The sequence below is a fragment of the Saccostrea cucullata genome, unplaced genomic scaffold (genome assembly GCF_032062105.1).
Source record: "Saccostrea cucullata isolate Sc308-1 unplaced genomic scaffold, CSIRO_AGI_Scuc_v1 ctg297, whole genome shotgun sequence".
In the NCBI taxonomy this organism is placed as follows: Eukaryota; Metazoa; Mollusca; class Bivalvia; order Ostreida; family Ostreidae; genus Saccostrea; species Saccostrea cuccullata.
Window position 1 is genome coordinate 864,327 of NW_026929962.1, and position 25,355 is coordinate 889,681.

General features: G+C 32.8%; 1 protein-coding gene and 1 pseudogene across 2 annotated transcripts; both read right to left on the reverse strand.

Moving 5' to 3' along the window:
- Positions 1 to 762: 762 nt before the first annotated feature.
- LOC134282584 (solute carrier family 25 member 44-like) lies at positions 763 to 5,040 on the reverse strand (annotated as a pseudogene).
- A 13,722-nt stretch (positions 5,041 to 18,762) lies between these two features.
- On the reverse strand, positions 18,763 to 24,460 carry LOC134282586 (neo-calmodulin-like). 2 transcript variants are annotated; one of them, XM_062764988.1, is made up of 5 exons: positions 24,195 to 24,460; positions 23,267 to 23,294; positions 22,984 to 23,127; positions 21,534 to 21,776; positions 18,763 to 18,849 (listed from the first exon to the last, which is right to left on the reverse strand). In XM_062764988.1, the coding sequence occupies exons 1-5, from the start codon at positions 24,195 to 24,197 to the stop codon at positions 18,809 to 18,811; spliced, it is 459 nt and encodes a 152-aa protein (XP_062620972.1). In that variant the 5' UTR covers positions 24,198 to 24,460; the 3' UTR covers positions 18,763 to 18,808. The 2 variants fall into 2 exon arrangements, with proteins under 2 accessions (XP_062620972.1, XP_062620971.1); XM_062764987.1 differs by lacking the exon at positions 24,195 to 24,460 and adding an exon at positions 23,974 to 24,101.
- Positions 24,461 to 25,355: the final 895 nt, after the last annotated feature.

Genomic DNA, 25,355 nt, shown 5'->3' on the forward strand with positions numbered 1-25,355 from the left:
TGCTTGAGCCACTGTTTGGAATCCCTTTTTGTGAAAACCCATAGCTCCAACTATTACTTAAAGGGGCCTGGACACAGTTTGCATGGCTGTTTTGATTACAGTTCTAAATAACTTTTATATATTAAAAAAAAAACTTAAGTCGTACACAAAAATTCAAAAGATAAAACTGATGACAATGGCATTCCTTGTGACATTGTGTCAAACATCTGTATTTGTAAACACTGGTAAAAGCTTTTTTTTTGTTATTAATGTTTGTGTTTTACAAGTGTGTTCAATTTTTTAAAACTATACATGTCGCACTCTGACAATATTGGTAAGCTGGTTTTAAATTTTAAGTTTGTTTTAATTTCTCCATTAAAGTTTTATTAATACAAACTGTACAACCAAGTATACTACAAATTTGGTACATTTCTTAAATATTAAGGATACAGTTTGTGAGCTTGTGCATGAATGTGTGTAAAACAAACATGTCCAAAAATAATATTTCCCAGATTTAAAAAAAATTTTAAACATGCTTTTAAATTAAAAGAATGTGGTATGAAATACTCTAGCAATACCGTATAATCCCTATTAACCGCCTCGGGCGCTTAGAAAATTTCAAAAAGGAGGAGTTGTTTTGGTGTTCTATTTATGATATTTAATGTCATATTTTAACTTCAAAAAATCATTTGAAAATAAAAATAAATACAAGAAACTTTACTTAAAGTGAAGATAATTCACCCAAATTATGCTAAAATGTTCATTTTCCACTTAGAAATTGGATGATAGACAAATTTAATTTTCACTCTCTTCATATTTTTGATAGGATTCTAGTTGATTTTAATCACTCACAGGGCCCTTATTTCCTGACAATTGAAAAATACCTAAGGGGGCGCTTATAGGGGTAGGGGCAGTTAATAGGGATTATACGGTACATAATTATTGATACTGAAAATTTTAGAACATACTCTGGTATTACCGGTAACTTCAAATTTGTGCCCAAGCCCCTTTTATATGGGGACATAGAATATAAAATACTTATACAATAAAATCATTTTATAAAATCACAGTTCCTAATTTGGTAAAAAACACAGGTAAATAGAAATAATTTAAAAATCATATACATCCATGTACTTTGCAGACGAACATCAAGATCTCTGTATTTTATACAAGTATGCTAGACACTGCCTACAGATGAATGTTCATCACCATGTGACCTGGGATTTGTATTCTTCTTTTAAAGAGAACTGTTTTACGGAGTCGTACACTAGTGTGGCTAGGAATGAGAATAGAATGTTCTGTATAAGTCTGGGACGCAGCCCCTTGGTAAGAAATGTCAAAATCCCTTCGTCTCTGTACAGATTCCTAGCAGCTACCTGTATACTGGTCTGGCTCACCTGAAACAGCCACAAATTTAATCAAGTACTACCTCCATTACTACATGTATTTTTACATTCAAGTATTTTTATTTTGCTTAAATTTAATTGTCTTTACTTCTTTTTGTTTGCTTATTTGTTTTTTTAAAATTGTTTTGTAAATGTATTGAATGCATAAATTGCTAAAAATTAACGAACAATAAAATTTTCCAGATTTATCTGAAAGAAATGAAAAGTGTGCATGAAACTTTAATTACATCATTGTTGGGAACATGTCACCTCCTACTTTGTTAAGGGCTTTACGCCATTTGTAGGACTTTAAGCAATGGACATCTTGCTGTTTTAAGAAACACTAACTTACCTGTGCTCTTGTCGTTGTGATGGAGAGACCATTTGTAATTATGGCTACTCCAAATCCGGATATAACACCACTGGCAGTATTTCTCAGCACTCTAGATGTCCCAGGATACATATTTGCCAGAATACCTACAAAACACCTTCTTTTATTTCAAGCAAACAAACTTTTCAATACATAAAACAAGCTTTAACAAAAATTATTATTTTCAATGAAAACAGTTGAAGCATTTGCAAATAAAACCATGTTTTCTCAGACTGATTTGACAAGTCTCAACAGTACTTATAGAAGATATCAATGATAATTTTTAATTTATTCCACATTAAAGAATAGTCAGATGTACTTTATGAAAGGATCACATATACATTTACCACCTACATCATCACTAGTAAGGCATAAATTTTAATTAAAATTGCTTCATTAAGGAGTGGAAACTTTTCTTTAACTAATAATCCCCTTAGAAAAGTTGGACCCTGTGAATTTGGTATGAAAAGAGAGTTATACAAATGAAGCTTAAGAAGTTAATGCTCCCCCATTTCGAAATTTTTTTGACTTAGATGGATCCCCTCCTCTCTGAAAAATATTCCTGGATTCATGCATGGTAAAGAATGATGAAGAATCTGAATCTGGACTATCAGCTGAATTTTGAGTACCTGACACAAATTCAAAGGAGGACCACCACAAGGCACTATGAAGTCCATTGTTAATCATCAGTAATGGTAGAGCTCTCCAAAACCCTTTAAGTCCATGTCTATTTCCCACATCTTTGATGACTGAACTCTCCAATATCCACCGCCCCCCGTGTCTTATTTCTTTAGGGTACCGCAGAGGCTGGAGACTTTTCAAGATCTGGACCTCTTGTTGACTACTAGCTTGCTTTGATAATAGAATCACATACTGGTTTACTACATCAAATGGACAGTTTATGCAAGACGCTGTGCAGGAGGCAGTAAATCCAGCTATAAATGGATGTGAGGTCAGTTCTCGTACAACTTCATATGTACTGACATATGTTAGAGAAGAAAGGGTCTGCCCAAAAGCTCGAAATGTCACTCCTCTAAAAAGTCCATTAACTCCCTGTCTCCGGTAAATCTTGGCAAAAGCATCAGTTATATTTTTGTAAAGTTTCTCTTTCTCTAAAAAGGAGACAACATATAAAATTAACCCTAGGGTTAAGTCATGTAGAGAAAATAGGGAGGTTGAGATTTCATACCTGTTTGTGTACAGGTACGTCTAGTAGGGGAATTGCCTAAATTCTATGCATATTATGTCACCAATTTTAGTGATATCAAGTTATCTACATGTTCTTAGAACCTGTAGAATGCCACCTACATGAAAGTGAAAACTTGTAGCTTTAATAAAAATTAGTCAATGTGATTGTTATACATTATTTAGGATGTTTAGTTTCATTAGCATTTATTTCTATCAAGTTTTATTTACTAACTTACATAAAAAAAAACAACTTTTAAATAGTTCAAATAAAGACACTTATAGTGGTGTATATGTTCTTGATACAATTCATTAAAATCTCAACAGACAAATTACAAAAATGTGTACATGTACATCAAAGTAGAAGGATAAATACACATGTATACAAGTTTAAAACCTCAACCTCTCTAATTATAATGTGTCTGTTCTTATATTCAAAAAGAGACTTTCTATATATATTTATTAATTTGTTTTATCAACATTTTAGATACAGATTTGTTTTAATACATATACATATAATTCCAATCTTAATTTTATTTATCGATTCCTTGTGTTTTAATTACAGAAAAAGTTTACACATCGATGAATTTTTAATACTTGACTGTTGTAAAAACAATGAAAACAGATACTTCTAGTCCGTTTTAGCTAAATTATAATTTCAAGAAATTTATAATAAAAAAATGAATTAATGAATGAAAAGGAGATATATTATGTTTATGTCATTGTTCACGAGTGTGAAATATTTTGAAATCGCTGATCATGCTGTATCCATATCAACTCAGTTATCGTAATGTGATAAGGAAAAGAAACGTACAGCCTTTTCAGGATTTAAATATCGAGAACAACTTTCATGTCAACATGGCCATGGTCAAGGACTGGAGAATTTGTTGACTTAAATAACATTCAATGAGTTTTTATAAGTTTAATTATTGATTGTTTTGACAAATAAAGTTGAATTTTATCTATAAATCTTGTATACGTTTCTTTGCGGCATAAAGTACACCGTACAAAATAACGGATTGTATGGCGGCCTCAAAGAGAAATAATTTTAATAGTTAAAAAAAATCGAATTTATCGATGTGTAAACTCTGTCTGAATAAAATACTTCGCACTTTTAGGAAAGAACTTGTTTACTATAGTATTTTATATCAGTATCTTAACATTACTGACAGAGGATTTAGTATACCTTTCTGCTGCTGCTGGAGAATTGTGACCATCATGGCACAAGACGAAAAAGTCATAGTAGGAAAGAATACAGATCTAGCATGTGCATTTCTATGATGTTAGGATGAGCGACTCTATCCACAGAAGGCTTTTCTGACTTAGATATCATGTTGCTGATCCTTCCTAACATAAAACTCTGCAGATGTGTGTGATGTTACCATAGAAAATTAGAGCACTGCATAACTGCTTTGGTACTTATAATGTTATTGTCCAGTACATGGTTGCTCCTTTCCAAGTTACATATTCTGAAAGACAATTTTATTTTAGAAAAATCTATCAAATGTAGAATTTTTTTACAATAAATCTACAGAGACTTATATTATATAAATGTTCTTATCCAGGCATGTCCCTAAGAATTGAAAAAGCAGGGGACATCAATTATGAAGTTTTGGGGTTCCTCCCTACCCATGCTAACAGAGGGGGGATACCATAATAACCAGTGTATAACATCATTATAGATGGGGAAATTCTTAACTCTTCCATAAGTCTTAGGAACAACCACAGATAGGTTCTGATGTCTGAATGGTGGAAATAGAATACAGTATGAGTCAGAGGAATTTCTGGTTACTCACAGTCACATCACACGCGAATGCTCCAGTGGCCTAAGAAAAATAATAACATAACTATTAGCTACTTAAGAAAAAAACGATGGTATTACACTTATATTGGTTCAGATAGGAAATAAAATAATGAATTACAATGATATCACATCAGCTGATAACCGCCGGGTATCGGTAAAGTGAAGAAATTTATAATTCTTCCGACAATTGTGATACAAACTTACTTAGTTATAAAAAAAATTAATCTCAAACAAAGATCTGCTAGTTGAAAAGCATAACATCATACCCATTTTGTTTCTTTGTAAAACAGTTCCATAAAATAACAAGTACTAAACTTCTAAAGCAAATCTTACAAAACAAAAATCGACCTTCCGGCTATTTTCACTTTTTTTTTAAAACTACAATATCGATCCCGATGGGAAAAAAAAATTAATATTTTTTATGTTGGCGTAAAAATTAAAAATTATAATAACAGAATAAGTTAATAACATTTTTTAAAATGAATAGACGATTAACTCTCAATAAATGAGACAGTTTTCCTAAAAGAGCAGGAGCACGTAGGAACATTTTTGAAAACTTGTATATTATGTGGTGTTGGGTGGTGTTCTGGGGAGGTGCTGCCACAGTAAAATGATTCAACCAAACTGACAAACAAAAAGGGGGATTTCTCCAAAATCTTTTTTCTTAAGGGTATGAAGGAGAGGTGGAGTTCCAACTTTTTTCCGATCTGTACAACAATTTAATTAATATATTGGAGGACTTTTGTATTTCAGAAACTCCAAGCGACTTTTAGAATATTTGAAAACACAATTTTATTAAAATCAATAAATTATTGAACACAACCCCTCCTTTTGAAAAAAAAAATAAATGAAGTCCAGGCTATTTGTCAACAACTACTTTTTTCAATAAAAAATTCGTAAATTGGCTTACTTTGTCATCAGCCATATCCCAATTATTTTGTTTAAAATATTCTGATTGTATTAACGCACTTTAATACTAATATTTAAAAATGACTGGCAATGATTGGTAATACTTTCTATGTTTTTGGAGATCAATCTTCCTTGCACAAAAATATCATCATTTCCCTTGCGCATCTTTTTTGTATTATATAATTCAAACGTTGATTATCCTCTTCCTAAGAGCATTTATCTTTTTTGTATTATATAATTCATATCTGTAAAGGCACAGATCCTGTTTTTGGGGGGGGGGGGGGTCCACCCCAATAAAACAATCCAGCACATAATTTTCTTGACAAGCACAAAAAAAACCCCCAAACAAACAAATAAACAAACAAACAAACATAAACTCCTTTCCCAAACGTGAAAAACCTATTTGGGGGAGGGATTGGGTGAGGTTAACTTTTAAAGCTTCATACATAGAAACCTATAGTACTTTTCACAGCCACTTAGCGCATATTCGCTTATTAGATGAGGGGTCAGCGTTTTCTGGGGGGCGTCCAAGGTCATTTAAAGTAACAAAAAAAATCTCTGCAAAATCCAAGGGGTGTGTGTGTGTGGGGGGGGGGGGTGGAACTTTAGAACCGTGTATTGAAAACTACGTAATTATTGGGCAATACATGCAGTTTGATAAAATTATTTCTTACTTATTGTCTAACATAATTGAACCATATTTGTGCGATATGATACTTCTTTTAATCAATATGATTAAAATCAGATCCTTTGATCCACTCACATAGATCGCTACACAAGTAGCGATCTATAAAGTAGCGATCTATGTGAGCAGATCAAGGATCTGATTTTAATCAGATTGCTTCCTAAATTTACTTATTCTAAAATAAATTTAATAGACTTCACTTAGTCGTACAAAGAAAAGCAAAAATGATACAAGTGAATTTTCATGTATCAACAAATTGTGTAATGCATGAACACAATAAAATAATTTAATTTATATGAACTTTTTTAAGAGTGTAAGAGGATTTTTTTCCTTTCAAAAAATTTTTCTTGGGGAAAAATACCAATATCTGCTACTGTTTTGTTGTAATATATTTACAGTCGTTTGCAGATGTCTTGCTGCTCTAATATGTTTGAATTTTGAAAGTCCGACATGATGCTAATGGATGTTGATAGACAATTTCGCGGGATTTGGACCCGGACCACAATTAGCGTACATATATAGACTTATATAGTAAAAGCATGTGTTTTGTTTTCTTTGTAACTTTTTAAAGAAAGATTCATTTCCAAAATATTTTTACCACATGACAGAGCAATGTGTCAGATAAATAAATGGAAATTCTTATTAATAAACATAAAAATAGGCTAATGGTTTAAACAAACCAAATGATCTTTCATTTCAATACATATTTCTGTGCATAATTTATGGAAATGCACCTTGATGCATATCATTGTAAACTTTTTATTAATAAAACTATCAGAAAGTAACACAAACATGTGAGCTGTTTTTGTTTTTATCATGACCTCCGAAGCCTTTAGCTCTCGCTAATGGTTTAAACAGTGCGCGTAAACAGTGAAAACCAAATGATCTTTCATTTCAATACATATATTCTGTGCATAATTTATTACTGTATTCAGCGGCGGCTCACACAAATGCACCTTGATACAACTTTATTGCATATCATAAAGAAATCAAAAAAACTTTTTACATTGCAAATAAAAAAACTTTTATTCTATACATGTTTGATAAGAATAAGTCACACAAACATGTGATAATACCATATCAACAATTGTTTTTGTTTATTTAATTATCATACAATTTCTTCTTAAAGAAAAAATTAATCATTCTGTGTGTGTGTTTTATCAAATGACGGAATTTTCAATCCCTTCTGCTCGTGTGTACACTTTGTAAACTGTTTGGCCTTTAATTGTGGCCCTGACTATGAAATTACAAAAATAATGATGACGTAGAAAACTTGCGCGCAAAGAACATCGTGGAGGCGACAATTCAGTGAATAATCAGAAAGTTGGTTTTGCATTTGGTGATGCAAGATGAAGGAACACATTGGTTTTGCATTATCTGAAGGAACTGTTCGATTGTGTGATTTTGCAAACGTGGGTATGCAGTCTGTTGATTTTGTTTTTAAGGTTGTCTGTGTTGTTTTGTATTTCATTATGTTTATAAAATTAGTTGTTAGTGTGTTGCATAAACGTCAAGTATTTGATATATATGCTTTACCTTTCCTTATCCTGGATATAGTGATCAATGCCAAAGGGCATGTTTTGAAAAGTGTATTGGGAAATTAATATAATCTGTTTACATCTCAGCTATGCTGATTATTGCCTTTACAAAAGACTTTATTTGTTGTGTTATTCAACTATGATATTGAAACCTTGTCAAAAACCTTTATATTTTATGTCAGTGACTTATGTCTGTGAAATTTTTTTTTTTTTTTCATCTTATAAAATTGACCTAGTCTGAATCTGTTCACTTTCTTGATACAATGTATATTGAATAATAAAATTAATAAACTGTTATAGAATATTCAGTTTTATAGCAATGTATTAACGCTTTGCTGTGTTGACTTCCAGCAACTCTAAGATTCTCTCCAATCTCAGCTTGATACGGAGAACCCTTTGAGCTTTTGCAATGAAATTTGGCATAAAGCAACTCCACTTCTTCTTTTCAGGACAGGCATGGCTCTGAAATAAACATAACAACATAATATTTCTATTCTAAACTAAGATATCAGATTTATTAAATGTTTTTAATTTTCTTTTTTTACCTCACATTTCAATGATTTTAAGGTCAAAAGGTCAAATTGGTGATAGGTCATTTTAATTTTTTTAAGCAAATTAATCACTTGTCTGACAATTGAAAAAGACCTAAGGGAGCGCTTATAGAGGTAGGGGCGTTTAATAGGGATTATACGGTAGGAGGTCAGGCTACTAAACATGCCTTTAAATTGAGTAATTTACACACTAGTGTGCAATGATATATTTAACATAACAATTCCATGTGGTGAATCCTGATTTAACACATTAATTTGGTAATACAATGTAGTAAGGGATATTTTTACACAACAATTCGCGCTACCTATTGATTTTGAGGTCAAAAGGTCAAAGTTCAGATTTTTTTATTAAGGTCGGAGTAGATTTATATAATTTATACTGAATAAAATTGTGTACAACATTTAAAATTTTTTCAGCTGTCAAAATCTGCTCACATGTGCAGGATCACTTGCTGGATTGAAAACAAAACTTGAGTGGGAGTGGAATACTGATCCCGATCAGAATGAAGAAATAAATTTGAGATGGTGATGAAAAATTCGAGTAGACGAGGATGAGAATCTATGAATATTTTTTTTATTATGGTCTTCTTTATTTATACAACTTCATGGTGAAAAATTGTAATACAGTGTTTTGATGTGTTCTGGATTGGAAATATAAAGTTAAATTTTTGTTTCTGAGAAAAAATAGTAAACTCTCTCATAGCACAGGGTGACCTGCTTCAAATAGTTAGGTCTTTATAAAGGTTTCCCTAAATGTTTGTTTTATTCATTTTTATAACATTTATTTATAGTATTACATACTTTTTGCCCACAAAGATGCTTTTATAAGTACCCTTAAACGAAGGTTAAATTCAGATCAGGTGTCATATTTGACCGATAGAAAAGGCCATCAAAATCAATATTTATAAAAGAAATCCGAAAAATAAACTATTCTTCCCATTTTTAAGATTTTTTTCGTTATTAATTTGCTAATTTCACATCCATTTATCTACCATGTTCAGATTAATTTGAAAAACAAAACGGGTTATCTTTAACGAATTTTGTCTTAAAATGGACTTAGAAATATTTTCTCTCCGACATAAAAATAATAAATAATTCAAAACAAGTTATGAATGCTTTTCGCTTGGTATTAGAACTGTGTGTTTGATAAAGGCTAAATAAATGAAAAACACCATGGATTGATTGTAAAATTTTGACAATAAGACCAATTAAGGGATTAATAGCAGATAAAGAATATAAACTTCGAATTCAAAATGGCGCCACTGAAAATAGACCGATCTCGCGGGATCTCGCGACGTGCGAGATTTCAGCAGATTTTCACAGTTCAGTACTACAGTGGCCTATCCCGTTAGTATATAGGTCCCTGGGTATGTGTAGCAAAACGAGAACTGGGTCGGAGATTCGGGTTCGTGTTGAAGTTCAGCATACCATTTTATATAGAACTTGAATTATGTAAGTAATTTCTCAGTAATTTTCAAAACAAAAAAGGTTTTCTTCAAGTGAGAGAGTTGCAGATGCAAATGTTAGAACAAACTATATATAGTTCAACAGGGATTGTATTATTTTTATCTCAAACGATCCTTTTTTTTCTTTCTTTCTTTTTTTTAAAACTTTTCTTTTTCTTTTAAATGATAGTATTCAGTATGTGAAAAGAAATATTTATGAGGTTATAAAATCATCATTACAGTGTGATAAATATTCCATATAAAAAGAATCTTCTATACACATAATAAAGAATAAGTAATCAAATCTTTATATGCATATTGACAATCATGTTTTTTATTTGCTTGAGTATACATGTATTCATTTGATAATTCTCGGCAAAACAAAATTCAGTCGCTGGATGCGTTTGACAGGACGTGTGTAGACCAAGGCTGGTGTTTTTCGGACACAGGTACATGTAGGCCTAAGCGGGGGACGTAACTATGGACCCACGAAATTTACACCAGTTCCATAATTAGACAGTGCAGTTTTTTTAAACACTGTTAAACATATTAAATCTAAAAGTCGAATATCTTTGGATATGGGGTAACCATATCTATTCTTGTTTACCCTTTCCGCCGCCCATACTTCCGGTGACGTGCCAAAATTGATGCAACTTTTCCCGAAGTTTTTGTTGTTTGCTTTTATTCTCTGTGCATTTTGTGGTGTAATCCTAAATTAGCACACTTAAAAAAAAACAAACAATTTGGGGCTGGTAAAAATTATATGGGGTATGATTTCCCCTTGCACCGAATGTCAGTTGCTTCCCTTGTTTCAACTCTCTAGTGTTTTCATTGTAAACAATTGAGAGCAGACGAAATGTCAGAGGAGCAAAGAAAATTGCAGGGTTCGACACTAACGGTAGCCCGCTGGCCCGGGACGACTGAATATCTGTACCTACGAGGTGTAAAACAAAGTTATATGGCAGAAATATTTTCTGTAAATAACTCTACAATTTCTAGGCTTGTGATGAAATTTAATAGTGGGGAAAGTATACAAAAGAGCTCCAATAGAGGTAGGAAGAGTCTGATTGATGAGAGGGGTGACATAGTTTTGATTCGGACAGTGAAGAAGAACAGAAGACAGACTTTGAGTGAAATTGTAGATGATTTAAACCAGCATGCTACTGATAAAGTGTCTGTCAGGACTGTTCAGAGGAAACTCTATTCTTATGGAATCCATTGACACAAAGTAAGGAAGACCCTCAGTGTGTCAGAAGTGAACCGAAAACGGTGTAAACATACAAAATATCATAAAGTTGATGACTATTGGAGAAAAGTAATTTTTTTTTCAGATGAAACTCAGATAGTGATTTCAAATGAAAATCGTCTGTATGTGTGGAGAACTCAGGATGAAGCGTATCGTCCAGAGTGTATTGGTCAACATGGCCGCAATGTAAAGTTGAGCGATATGTTTTGGGGGATGTGTGACTGTGACTTATTCAGAAGTGGGGACATTAGTTGCAATAACTAGAAATATGAACTCTGAAAAGTATATAGAGACTCTTGATGAATCTATGGCCAGTCATTGCAAAACATTTAGGAAATTCGTCATTTTTATTCCAGGATGACAGTGCCCCTTGCCATGTCTCACAAATTGGAAACGTGAGAATGATTTAGATTGTCTTGACTGGACATCAGTCACAGTAACCTGACCTCAACATCATTGAAAATGTATGTCTATTTTTAAAAATTCGACTGAAAAAAATTACTGCCAACCATTAAATCCAATGATGATTTGATCTCTGAAGTCTTGAACATTTGGTCCACTCTACCATTATATAAGACAATATTAGACAATTCCAAGGAGATTACTTGCTGTAATTTCTGCTAAAGGCCACATCACCAAATACTGAAAATATCAAGTAAGTATCTTTTATAGTTTTTGGTTTATGGTGGTTTGAAAAGACAAGACAGTTTGTTTAGAAACAAGGACGTGAGGGAAAAGTTGCATCAAATTTGGTATATCACTGTAGATGTATGGACGACGCTATCATGGCTGTACTAGTATATAAAGGATAGAAGAGTACGATTATTTTTTAATAATCATTAAAATTTGAAAAAAAGTTTAATTGTTGAAGCAGCATTTTTTTAAATGTATAAAACCTTGTCTTTAAATAATCTTCTAGAATGGTTGTATAAAGTAATGAGGAGTTCCATACAATGACCTTATAGCAAATATAACCTATACAATGACCTTGTCAGCAAATTTAATTTATCATAAAGCAGATTCTGACTAACGCTTTACATTCTTATAATTGTTAAGCTTACACACCGAATTGTCTACGGATTTTCACTTTTTTTTCTGACCCTGACAATGAGCACAAAACAGGTGTGACATGTCGACAGGAGATGCTCAGTCCTCCATCGCACAGTTCCCGCCTCTGATGCTTATGACGTCCGTGTTTGCTCTCATCCCGATTTTTATGTTCTGAATGGACTTTGTTTTAGTACTGTTCGTTATTTTCATATTTCATTTCATTCATTCATACATAATGTCGACTCGATATACCTCAAAGACCATAAAATAAAAGACACTTAAAAGTCCGTCAAATCTATTTCATATTTAACTAGACAAGACGATGATTGCAACTTAAAACTTATAATGAAAATAATTAGCTTTACCATTGTCCCATCTTAATCAACCGGTCCTTTGGATGAGACCGTATAAACGGACGTCCCATATCGCAGTAGGTGCTAGCATGAAACAGATCCCTCACTGCTCAGTGATCTACAATGCCTAGTATAGGACAAAAACTTGCAACTCTCAACCGGCAAGTGGTGGCGTCTTCATATCATGAGTGAAATATTCTCGAGAGGGACGTTGTTCAACAGTTGATTGAATTAAAACAGTCATATTAGATGAAAAAAAAACAGCCGTCATTTAAGATTTCTTCTTTAAACGAGGTTATTTGTTGGCAAACAAGTTGATGAAACAAGGATAATTTTATCAGCATTTTTCATTTGTTTAAGTTATCATTTCATAAGTTCAGTGGTCGATACAATGGCCTTGTCAGCAAATACAATCTATCATTCAATCAAAAACTGACTGACGTTTTTTAAATTCTAATTCATAGCTAGGTCATTATTCACACACAAAATTGTTGACGGATTTTTCTGTTATTTCCCTATCAGAACAAAGGGCACACGGCGGGTGTGACCGGTCGGCAGGGAATACTCCCTCTCTATGGCACCTGGTCCTACCTTTGATGTTCTTTAGATGCCCATATTTGTTCTGCTTTAAAATTTGCATTGTTTAATTGAATTTTGAGCTTGGAGCTTGAATACTATTTGTTATTCTCCATGTATTTCATTTGATAGCGGTTCAGTAAATTTTTAGAATTTGTTTTTAAAGTTCATTGTCAAGCTGAAGGCACTTCCTTTTCCCATAAATTTTAATTTAGTTGATCAAAACACATGGGAACATTCTCTTATTTGAGATCTAGAGAAATTCATATTTCAGGATGGTTTGTATCAAGTCACATCAACTATGTTGATAAACCATGATGAACTTTACACGGAATTTGCCAATTTACATCCAAGTTTTTAACATGTAAATCATCATTTGTCCACAAAATTTAATTTCCCTTTTTCATCTGTCTATTTTTCAAGAGAGTTATAGTTGAAATTTAGCTGAATAATTTATATCAATATGGTGTTTGCATTTGGGAATTAAAATACATTAACAATGAAAAAAAAACAAACAACAAAAATCAAAATTAGAAACATATTGGATTATTTACTTTATAACTATACACATTTAAGTACATATAACATGTGTTTCAAATAGATATACTAGTATTTTAAAACATGTATATACATAACTACATTAGAAAATAAAGATGTTTGTTTTTTCAATAGTGGTTCACTTAAGACCAATTATTAACTATAAATAATAAATATGTCTATGAAACACCCCTAGCCAAAATTGAAAATCTCATTGAAAAATGATAAATAAAAAAAAAAGACTGAAAAATAAACAAACGGTATTACACATAACTACATACACAAATTCAACATCGCTTACTTTTCAAATTAGAATTGATTATAAATTTACTGAAATTTGACATAAAAGTATAAAAGTATAAAAAATAAAATATATAACTTAAATTATTAAAAAAGGGGTTTTTGGAAACAAGTTTTGTTAAACAGAATGCTTCAGCAACCAAACTTCGGAATAGTCAGGAACAGTCCTTTTACATGGCATATAAAGGAAATACACACACTGGATTTGTCACATCTGATTTTTTATTCCATGTTCGAAATTCCTATAAAATTAACCCAAATCAAACAGTCAGTCAAAAGAAGATAGAGAGTATTCTAGCAATTTCCACAGCTTTCTATACATAAATGCAGTTTAAAGTTTACTTACATCAAAGACTCCATAACTGAGATACCTTGGTAGCAGATCTCCAATATACAAAACCATCCTCCAGTAAAAGCATACACAGCTTGTGATTAAGCATGACAAATTTTCCCTCGCAACCTCTGTGCAACTGGAACTTTGTGCATGCATATTCAACAGGCTGTTTTTTCTAGGCAAAACTATTGCCATGTTGGCAAACGGGTTTTCTGAGGCTTTGTAAGAAAAACTGCGTCTTTATACTTCTTTTACATACTATGACTTTGCATCTAGCCAATCAGATTTAACCCTTTCTTTAAAAATCGATGTTATTCTGCTATTGGAATACATCGAGTGATATTCTATCACATACATGTATACGATATCCTACTTTGCCACCATTTGCTGGCTTATTGCAGTGTTTATACAAGATTTGTCTTTTCTGCAAAGCACTCCTGATACTACATATGGTTAAAGCGACCTGAATTGCCCCCTCCCCCCTCCCCATTTCGAAATGCATCGTGAACAAATGAGGCAGATACAAAATGTAGTGTGAGATTATGGTTGCAGAATGCAAGACAAAATATAAGTAAACGTTTTTAAAATCACAATTCATTAATTTGAAAACGGGATCAAATAGCCATCATGATGTACAATAAGTACAGATAAGTAGTGTGAAATACAGTGCTTGTATTGTATTTGCTAATTTAAACAAGCATTCTGAGGGTTTTGTTGCATTAGCAATAGTAATCGCCTACCGGCAAGGGTTATCTGGTTCCCGTTAAAAATTGAAAATGCCATAATTCCGTCAAAAATCAATGAAGCGGAATGAAATATAAACTTCATCTTAACTCATCAATTTTAAAGTCATATACCAGAAATCAGCTCAATACCCGGAAGCGTTTAGGAAATAAATGTGCAAAACCCTGAAAAATCAAACTTGATTTGTTACTCACACTCACGAACTGAAATTCAGCTGAATATCTACAGCGTTTAAAATTAGAAAAAAATGTGGAAAATCACGACGGACAGACTGACATAAAGACAGCTAGACTGACGGACGGAGAGTCGTAGAAAACCTATAGTCCCCTGCGGTTTCACCGGTAGGGGTTATGATATTTTCTGTAAGAATTTAGGATATTTTACATTACCAAACGATGTTTAAAGTAATCTAGTTAATTGCGTGCTATAACATGTGATATATTTAAGTAGGCCGTGATAATAGCTTGTACTTTTTTCTATTCATTCATTGTATAAGTTAAAGAATATTGACAAAATTGAGTGCTACTTTGATGAAATGGAACTGCGCTCACTTCTGCTAAAGTGTTCATGATAATTCTAATAATTGATTAAATATCTAAAAAATGAATTCAAAATATGATTTGACCAGGCTCTCTCTCTTTAGAGACTGTTTATACTAAACCGAGTCAAGAAGTCTATAGTTTTGTGATTGGTCTAATGGTCTTTATATAGTAAGTACACTTATCAAACAGCCCGTTTTTATTTGACCCGTATTTTTCAGTCATTCGTACATGTACCATTATATGTGAAGTTAAAAGTCTTTTATAACCAGTGGTGAGAACTACAATATAATTCAATTAGGTGCTGCCTTACATGTAGGACATAAGTAGTATAATACCCCGGGGTGATATATAATTTTCAAAATATTATTGCAAATCTTCGGAAAATCCCTAATTCGTGTAGTTATAAGAACCAGAATTTTGTTAAACTATAGTTCACTGTAGTAGGTCAAATGTTTTCACTTTAGTAATTTCAATGTATTTTACTATGAATTTCAAGTAGATATATATTATTTTATCAAATTCCTACAAGTAATATTTTTGTTCTTAGTTAAGAAGATTTTTTTTTATTTATTTACATATTTTTTCTCAAAACATTACAACATTGGTGTGTAATATAAGAAATATTAAGGCCATAAATCTTTTGAAAGTTCTAGAGTAGAGATTTATAGTAAATCAAAGAACTTTCTATAGTTAACAATAGAAAACTGTAGTGAAAATTTTTTGTCGACCCAATTGTCTCTATAAAACATATGGAGATAACAAACAGTATTCAAGATCAAAAGTGCTTAAAACAATACAAAATAGGAGCAGAGTTAGCATCCCCTGCTCCGTGTGCTCCTTGTCATGATCGGAAAATAATAGGTCTTCCAACAATCTCTTAGAAAGCCCATGGGTACCAATTGCGCCCCGTTATTAGCAGACCTATTTTTGTGCAAAATCTTATGCGTGAAAAGACGAAAACACTTGCTGTGGCCTTCAACTCGACATTTAGATATATCGACGACGTATTGTCAATTAACAATGGTAATTTTCATTCTATGTCTATACGATATATATCCCGATGAGCTTGAATTAAGCTCTATGATAAACGTGATGACTTTAACTTTTCTATCGTCAACTTCCCTTACTTATGCAGCAAAATACCTTCATCAAGAGCATGCTGTACGTATGAACAATTTCTTAAACGAGGTAAATTATTGACAATTGACAAAGAAGTTGATGAAACAATAATTTCAGCTCTCTCGTTTAAAGTCATAATTTCGTAAGTTCTATGGTCGATACAATGACCTTGTCAGCAAATACAATTTATCATTGAGTCAAATGTTGACTGACGTTTTTCATACTAATCGAACACACGGCGGGTGTGACCGGTCGGCAGGGGATGCTTACTCCTCCATGGCAACTGATCCCACCTTTGATGTTTTGGAGGTTCGTGTTTGCTCTGCTCCTACTTTGTATTGTTTTATGGACTTTTGATGTTGAATACTTTTCGTTATCTCCACATGTTTCATTAATGCAATTTTGAACTTGAATACTGTTTTTTATCTCCATATATTTCTTTATATATTTTAATGTTTTTGTTCCGTTCCAGTTTTTATCTAAAGCACATTTGTTTTAAATTTAATACTTTAATAATATTTCATAAATCACCCCTTGTTCGAATCACAAATATAAGTAAAACCATGTACATTGATCTTTATAGTTGTTTTTATGCCCATGTAATCAATTGATTGGTTGTATGTTTGTTTAAACGTCCCTTTCGAGAATTTTTCACTCATTTGGAGACTCCACCACTTGCGGTGAAAAGCTGCAAATTTTGCCTAATACTTGGCACTCAGGGCCATTTAGCAGGGAGGGATCTTTTTCGTGCCAACACCTACAGCGACACGGGACCTCAGTTAATACGGTCTCATCCGAAGGACCGGTCTCCATTTCCCACAGTGGGATTCGAACCCGCGACGTAAGGATCAACTCTGCTTAGAGCAGATGCTCTAACCACTGCGCAACCGGCGACCCCCAGTAATCGAAGATTCGGACGTATGTTGTTTTTGCCATGTCCGTCAGTCTGTCTGCCTGTCTGAGTGGTAGGGGCTTATGGCTTTCATATTTCATTTCACCGATGTATTCCTTGTGACAAAACTTTTCTTATGGTACCACCAAATTTGATTCCGTGACCTTGACCTTGGGGGTTGTTCCAATTTTACCTAAAAATTTCCGAAATTTAACCTTGGCTATGACATATGAAAAGATTGTGTTAGGGCTTTCATATTTCACCTGTGTATTCACTGTGGCAAGATTATCATTGGGTATAGAAATATTTGATGACCTTGACCTTTGTGTTTGTCCCGCCTTTATGAAAACCTTGACCATAACTTTTGAACTGACACTACTAGGGCTTTCATATTTCACAGGTGTGTTCCTTGTGACAAGACCTACCATTTGATACCAACAATTTTTACCATGATCTTGGCTTTGGAGCTTGACTTGCATATTTGAGAAACTTCAACCCAATATCACACTTTTATCCTTGGTAATTACTTTTGAACAGTTGGTGCTAGGGCTCTCATACTTCACACGAGAATTCGTTGTGACAAGTCTTTTCCATGGGTATAAATATTTTTGTCCGCGACCTTACAATTTGACCCACTTTTTAAAAACTTTAATCTTGGCCATAACTTTTTAACAATTAGTCCTAAGGCTTTCATATTTCACAGTGTATTCCATGTGATAAGACCCTTTTCTGGATACCACCTATACTGACCTTGGTATAGACTTGCATTTGAAAAAAATCAATCTTCGCCATTAACTGCCTTACGGGGACATTAGTGTTTTACAAACACATTTTATCTTTTTTTATTAGACTTTACAGACTATAAAATTAGAAAACTCTTAGTTTGATAATTAAGTTAAAAATATTCAACGAAAGGTTTTTTTTAATTCGATAAATATCCCTGAGTCTTGCACTTTTTCGGCACATGGGTTATACAGTAAGATATTTCATTTTTAGAAAATCTGAGAGACTGATAGACTGTTGGATAATTATAACATCCTCCCTGTCTTCAGTATATAACCTTACTGTCTGAACCACTCCTACCTGTTAAACCATCTGGTATGGTCAAAAACCTTTCTCGCAGTTTGAACTAATCAGTGAAAAATGATTTTAATCAATATAAGTAACAATATAATGCAATAAAAATAGTTTACATAAAATACATATTCTCTCTCTCTCTCTCTCTCTCTCTCTCTCTCTCTCTCTCTCTCTCTCTCTCTCTGGATTACTGCTGTTTCAGTCCCCCTGCCAACATTGCTGTGAATTCTGGAACAAAGAAAGTTTGATCAGTGTTCAGATGCTGATATACAGACGATGATTTTTTAAGAATGACATGAAATATAGGATCGAATTAAGTCATGTTGGTATTTTAATTGAAAAAAAATTACCCTTGCCCTCTAGATATCGTTCAGTAGAATATGAATTAAGTGACAGGATCACCGGATCCCTTGTCATACAATTAAATATTCAGATTAATCAGGGACAAGCTGAAGGTCACTCTTCCTAAAGCTTGTTAGAAATTAATTCTGATAATTAAGCTTATTATGTTCCCCAAACGAAGTTGGGGAACATATTGTTTTTACTCTGTTTCTTATTATGTTCCCCAAACGAAGTTGGGGAACATATTGTTTTTACTCTGTTTCTTATTATTATTATTATTTTTCTTCTTCTTCTTCTTCCTGGAACTTTTTTGTCCGGGAATGATCTTGTAAACTGTTCGTCCGATGTAGGTAAAACCTTTTTAGGGTTAGTAGACATGTTATGTAGATTTGCGGAATCAAGGTCATTTTGCGCGCACGTGCTTGCAAGAGCGTGCACGTGCAACACGTGAAATGACCAATATAATAGATATAGCCACAACTTTTCTTTTTTTAGATGAAATGCTTTGAAACTCATAATGTGAGGATATATTAGTAGTATAGACATGACGACATGGTGAAAATAGCAAGATCTCACGCGCATGCACGTGCACTTCGCTCTGATTGGCTGAAACTAAAGTCTCAATATCTTTCTTGTTTTTTGACGAAATCCTTTGAAATTTTGAACATAGCCATGCATTAGGATATCCTACAGCATGAAATAAAGCAATTATCATGAAAACACGTGCATGCACGTGCGCTGCAATCTGATTGGCTGAAACTTTAAACAGCTATAACTCCCTTGGTGTTCAACCAAACAGGATGGGATTTGGAATATAGATAGGTATAATGGACTTCTACAAGTAGGTATGGTCACCATGCACATGCATACACGTGCGTGTACATGTGCTGCAATCTGATTGGCTGAAACTTTAAACAGCTATAACTCCCTTAGTTTTCACCCAAACGGGGTGGAATTTAGAACATAGATAGATGTAATGGACTTCTACAAGAAGGTATGGTCACCATGTTCATGTATGCACGTGCGTGCACGTGAAATGAGTAAAATCAAACATACACTTGAATGAGCGTATTTTTAAAATAATTTTGGATTAAATACTTTAATATTCAGTGTATTAAAAATATAGATTGTGTAGACAAGATGATATGGTCATGGCGCAAATGCATTCACATGTGCACCCGTGCAATGCTAAAGTTTAAATGATTTTTGTACACTTCTTTGTAAATGTTGTTAAAATCTCAGATGCATAGAGTTTGTCTTATTAAATGAAGCTTACAGGGAATATGACACCAAAAGGGAATTGGGGAGCGTTTAGGGAACATCTGTAACGGTCCCCGTTACAATTAGCACTAGTTATTATTATTATTATTTTTCTTCTTCTTCTTCTTCCTGGGTACTTTTTTGTCCGGGAATGATCTCGCAAACTATACATCCGACCAAGGTGAAATGTTTTTAGGGTCAGTAGACATGTTATGTAGATTTGCGGAATGAAGGTCATTTTGCACGCACGTGCTTGCAAGAGCGTGCACGTGCAACATGTGAAATGACCGATTTAATTGATATAGGCGTAACTTTTTAAATTTTTGATGAAATGCTTTGAAACTTATAATATAAGGATATATTAGTAGCATAGACAATATGACATGGTCAAAATAGCAAGATCTCACGCGCATGCACGTGCACTTTGCTCTGATTGGCTGAAACGAAAGTCTCAATATCTTTCTTGTTTTTTGACGAAATCCTTTGAAATTTTGAAATTAGCCATGCATTAGGATATCCTACAACATGATATATAGCAATTATCATGAAAACACGTGCATGCACGTGCGCTGCAATCTGATTGGCTTAAACTTTAAATAGCTATAACTCCCTTGATTTTCAACCAAACAGGATGGGATTTGGAACATAAATAGATATACTTGACTACAAGAAGAAAATATGGTCCCCATGCACATGCATACACGTGCATGTACTTGCGCTGCAATCTGATTGGCTGAAACTTAAAACAGCTATAACTCCCTTGGTTTTCAACCAAATGGGGTGGGATTTAGAACAAAGATAGATGTAACGGACATCTACAAGAAGGTATGGTCACCATGCTCATGCATGCACGTGCGAGCACGTACGTGCACGTGAAATGAGCAAAATAAAAAAAAACACTTGAATGAGCGTATCTTTTTAAAACTTTTGGATTAAATACTTTAATGTTTAGTATATTAAAATATATAGATTGTGTAGACAAGATGATATGGTCATTACACACATGCATTCACATGCGCAGGCGTGCAATGCTAAAATTTGAATGAACTTTGTACACTTCTTAATAAACGTTGTTAAAGTTTCAAATGCATCGAGTTTGTCTTATTTAATGAAACTCCCAGGGAATATGGCACCAAAAGGGAGTTGGGGAGCGTTTGGGGAACATCTGTAACGGTCCCCGTTACAATTAGCACTAGTTTAGTTTTACTTCGAAATAAATTTCTCTGGTTTGGGAAGATGTGTGAAACATATCCGTAAGTAAAGATAATTAACGAGATACTGTTATCAAACTAAATCCAATTTAGCAATACCTTCGTAATCAATTTGTCCGTCGCCGTCCCTATCCGCCTCGAGAAGCATCTCATCAGCCTCGTCATCAGAGAGCTTTTCGCCCAGATTCGTCATTATATGACGTAGCTCTGACGCAGTAATGTATCCTTTGTTCTCTTTGTCGAAGACTTTGAACGCTTCTCTTATGTCATTTTCAACATCTACTTCTTGCATTTTCCTTGCCATCATTTGTAAGAATTCACTAAAATCTATGATTCCATTTCCTGAAAGTAAAACATTGGATGAAACAATGCATACATTAAGCAAAAGGATATTCCGTTTTGTACTTTTTCTGAAGAAGAAGGTTTTTTGATATATTTTACAAAGAAAAATTTAGCAATGCTAACAACGAAGTTGAAGAATAAACATATCGATTTAATTTTGTTTGTGGCTGTATTAAAGATCAAAGAATACTTAGAACTTTTCTTTGAAAACCAAAGATAATTATAATTATTATTAGTTTTCTCACGATAGCAATAAATTTGTATACTTTGTTGAATTCGCTATTAGTAGCTAACTGGTAAATCAAGTCCTATGTAGAGTGTTAAAGCATTTAAAAATTAAATGTATTATAAGAGCAAAATTTCGTCAAAGTAGCTAATAAGCCTTAAAATGATTATGGTTCAACAATTAAGAAAAAAAATATCTCAATTTGAAAGAAGTTCTTCGTCTATTTGCATAGTTACTCTTATATTGTATAATGTGTCATTATTTTAACATCAGGAAACATTAGTTTATCTAAATTCTTTTTTGAACACTGATTACACCGCTCTGCACAATAAAATCGTTACAGAAAAATTAATAGATTGCTTATATCTCTCAGTTGATTCGATACATTAGAGCAATCTGTACGTATGAACAATGTCTAAAACGAGTTACTGACAGGCCTTGGCAAGAAGATGAAACAAGAATATCAGCAGTCTCGTTTAAAGTCATCATTACGTAAGTTCTGTGGTTGACACAACAAGCTTGTTAGTAAATTTATCATTAAGTCAAATGCTGACAGAGGTTTTTAAAAATAAATAAGACCATAATTTACACACAGAATAGGGATTTTTTACCGTTATTTCTCGATCATTACAAGGAGCACACGACAAATGTGACCTGTCATCAGGGGATGCTCACTTCTCCAAAAACCCTGAATCCACCTCCGATGTTTGATTGTCCATTATTTGTCTGCTCCAAATTTATATTGTTTAATGGATTTTTCAGCTTGAATATTATTCGTTATCTCCACATTATTCCATATATTATGATTATGATTATATCTTTTTTATCATGCAAATTCCTACCAAATAGAAAATTTCAAAGATTGAACATCGTATGAAATAAAAGATTTACTCAGAGGTCCTGAAAATTCCGCAGGACATTGTAAGGATTTAGATTGGTAGATAATACTTGACTTTTAAGATATGACAAGGAAAACATTACCATCAACATCTATAGCTTCTACTAGGTCATCGAGTTCCTCAGGAGAAGGGTTCTGTCCCAGGGATCGGAGAACCACCCCCAATTCTTCTGTAGAAATTGTCCCGTCACCATCTTTATCAAACACCCTAAATGCTTGGCGGTACTCTAATAAAAATTTTTATATTCGTATATTAAGCAATTTTTTTTGCTAATGGAAATCATTTTTATTATATTTTATTTGATATGGATCCTATTTTAAACAATGGATATAATTAATTTGAGATAAAAGAAAAAAGAAGAATACCTTCTATTTGTTCTTTTGTAAAATTTTCCTGTAAAATAATACAAAAATAAAATTAAATGTTAAAGTTTCCCAACTCTTAGAGTGTGTCAACTTAGATAAAAATTCAAAATACATGTATAAAATTAAATATTAAAGTTTCTGAACTCTTAGAGTGTTTCAACAGAGATAAAAAATTAACAATTTCAAAGCCTTCTTCTCAACATTGCAGTCTAAAATAAGACACCTTCATGTAAATACATTTAACCCACCTTGAGAATTTTCTTAAGGTTTAATAACTACGTTTACATCATAGAATGTAATTGAATATGTGACAACTGTATATTAATTACTGTTATTTGTCAATGAATAGACTTTCAGATTTAAATACCCCCTTAGATATGCAAGGCAGTAGAGTAGACCAACATAATTACATCTCTGAAGAAATGATTCAAAATCAGATTTAAAGTTGTGCTCATGTCTAAATTTTGTTTATCATGTACTTCAATAAAATATCAAAATTGCTCATAAAGTGTTACTTAGCATTCACATATAATTTGTTTCCATTATTTATTTACAACCATAAATAATATCTCAGTGAAAAATTTAAGGTTTGTCAAAAATAATAGTTATTTTCTTTTCGAAAATGATTGCACTTTTCTGAATACAAGATTTGATTTAAGAATGTACATTAAAAATTCCGTTTCTTACAAGTAATTGAAACAACTTACATTATCAATTTCCTCCGTTTCTAAAGTATTCTCTGCGTTTGACATATTCAACTGCATTAAGTTAAATCATGACCATATATTTTTATATTTTTATAAAAGCTTTTCCCTATATTGCCTCTTCCTTACAAAGATGAAATCAAATCATCGTATCTTTTCATTCCGGACAAAAGAAAATGGAAAAGGTTTGACGGGTGAATAGAAGTATATTTTACGTCACTTACCATTTTGTGTGGATCTTTTGAAGGTTAATCCATGTGCTCGTTTACTATTTTCTTTTGGCATTAATATTTTGTACATTTGTCGTGAGGTTGACACTTACAAAGAAGTGTCAGTTTGACTGCAGTACGGTAGATTTGTTTTTTTTTCTTTCTTGGTGTTTTAAATACAGGCAACACAGACGTTTCCTTTTTTCGTTTATTTGATATCCTTACGTAATGTTAACTGAAATCATGTATTTTCCTTTAATGTTTCACATCGTTGGGTAACGATAAATATCTGTTGAAGTTCAACTTCTTGCAGAAAGATTTAAACCCAGATATATATACAAAGCCTATAAAACATTTATTTACAAGTGATACCAAATTAAGCGAAATATTTAAACACACAATAGGACACGTTTGTAAGGAGGAAAATCATAAAAATATTTGTTCTTCCTCCTTGGTCTCCAGCGAAACAGGATTCAATCGCCTTTGCTTGCAAATAAACGGAGTTTGCATTACAAGCTTCAATGCATTCCCCGTGTTTACATATGGGATGAACCATTGTAACCGTGTTCCGTACTATATTTTGAGGTATATATACAGTTGTACATATTGAAAATTGTCTCAAAGTTTACCGTTAGGATATTGCGAAAGGAAAACTTGTTTACTTATTAGTTTACTTTAAGATTTGTTGCGAAAGAAACTTGTTATTGAAACCGAGTTTTATTGACAATGTTTCTTGTATTAGTATGAATCCTGACAGATTAAATTTGAATTTTTGAGTATCGTTTCGTAAACATAATGAATTATTTTGCAGTTTCAAAAATTTTCTTTGTGCAGACGACTTAAAATATGTATTTTTTGTTTGGTTCACTGTTTTGTTTTGAACATATTTTATTGTCAAGCAAAAGGATAAGAAACAAGTTCTAACAACTTACTAGTTCTTCTCCTTAAAAAACACATAATAATTGTCATGCAAAATAGAAACAAAAACGTGTACAAATAAGATTCAATAATATATCTAGCTAAATCTACAGGATTCATTTATAAATTTATGAACAGCGGCAAAAATGTCACTGTTTACTTCGATTGAGAGATTTTCATTGCCCCATAGCAGTAGGTGTACATCTATGATGTTTAAATCAAGTCGAAAAAGATAGTCAAAAAGATTACTTCGAGCAT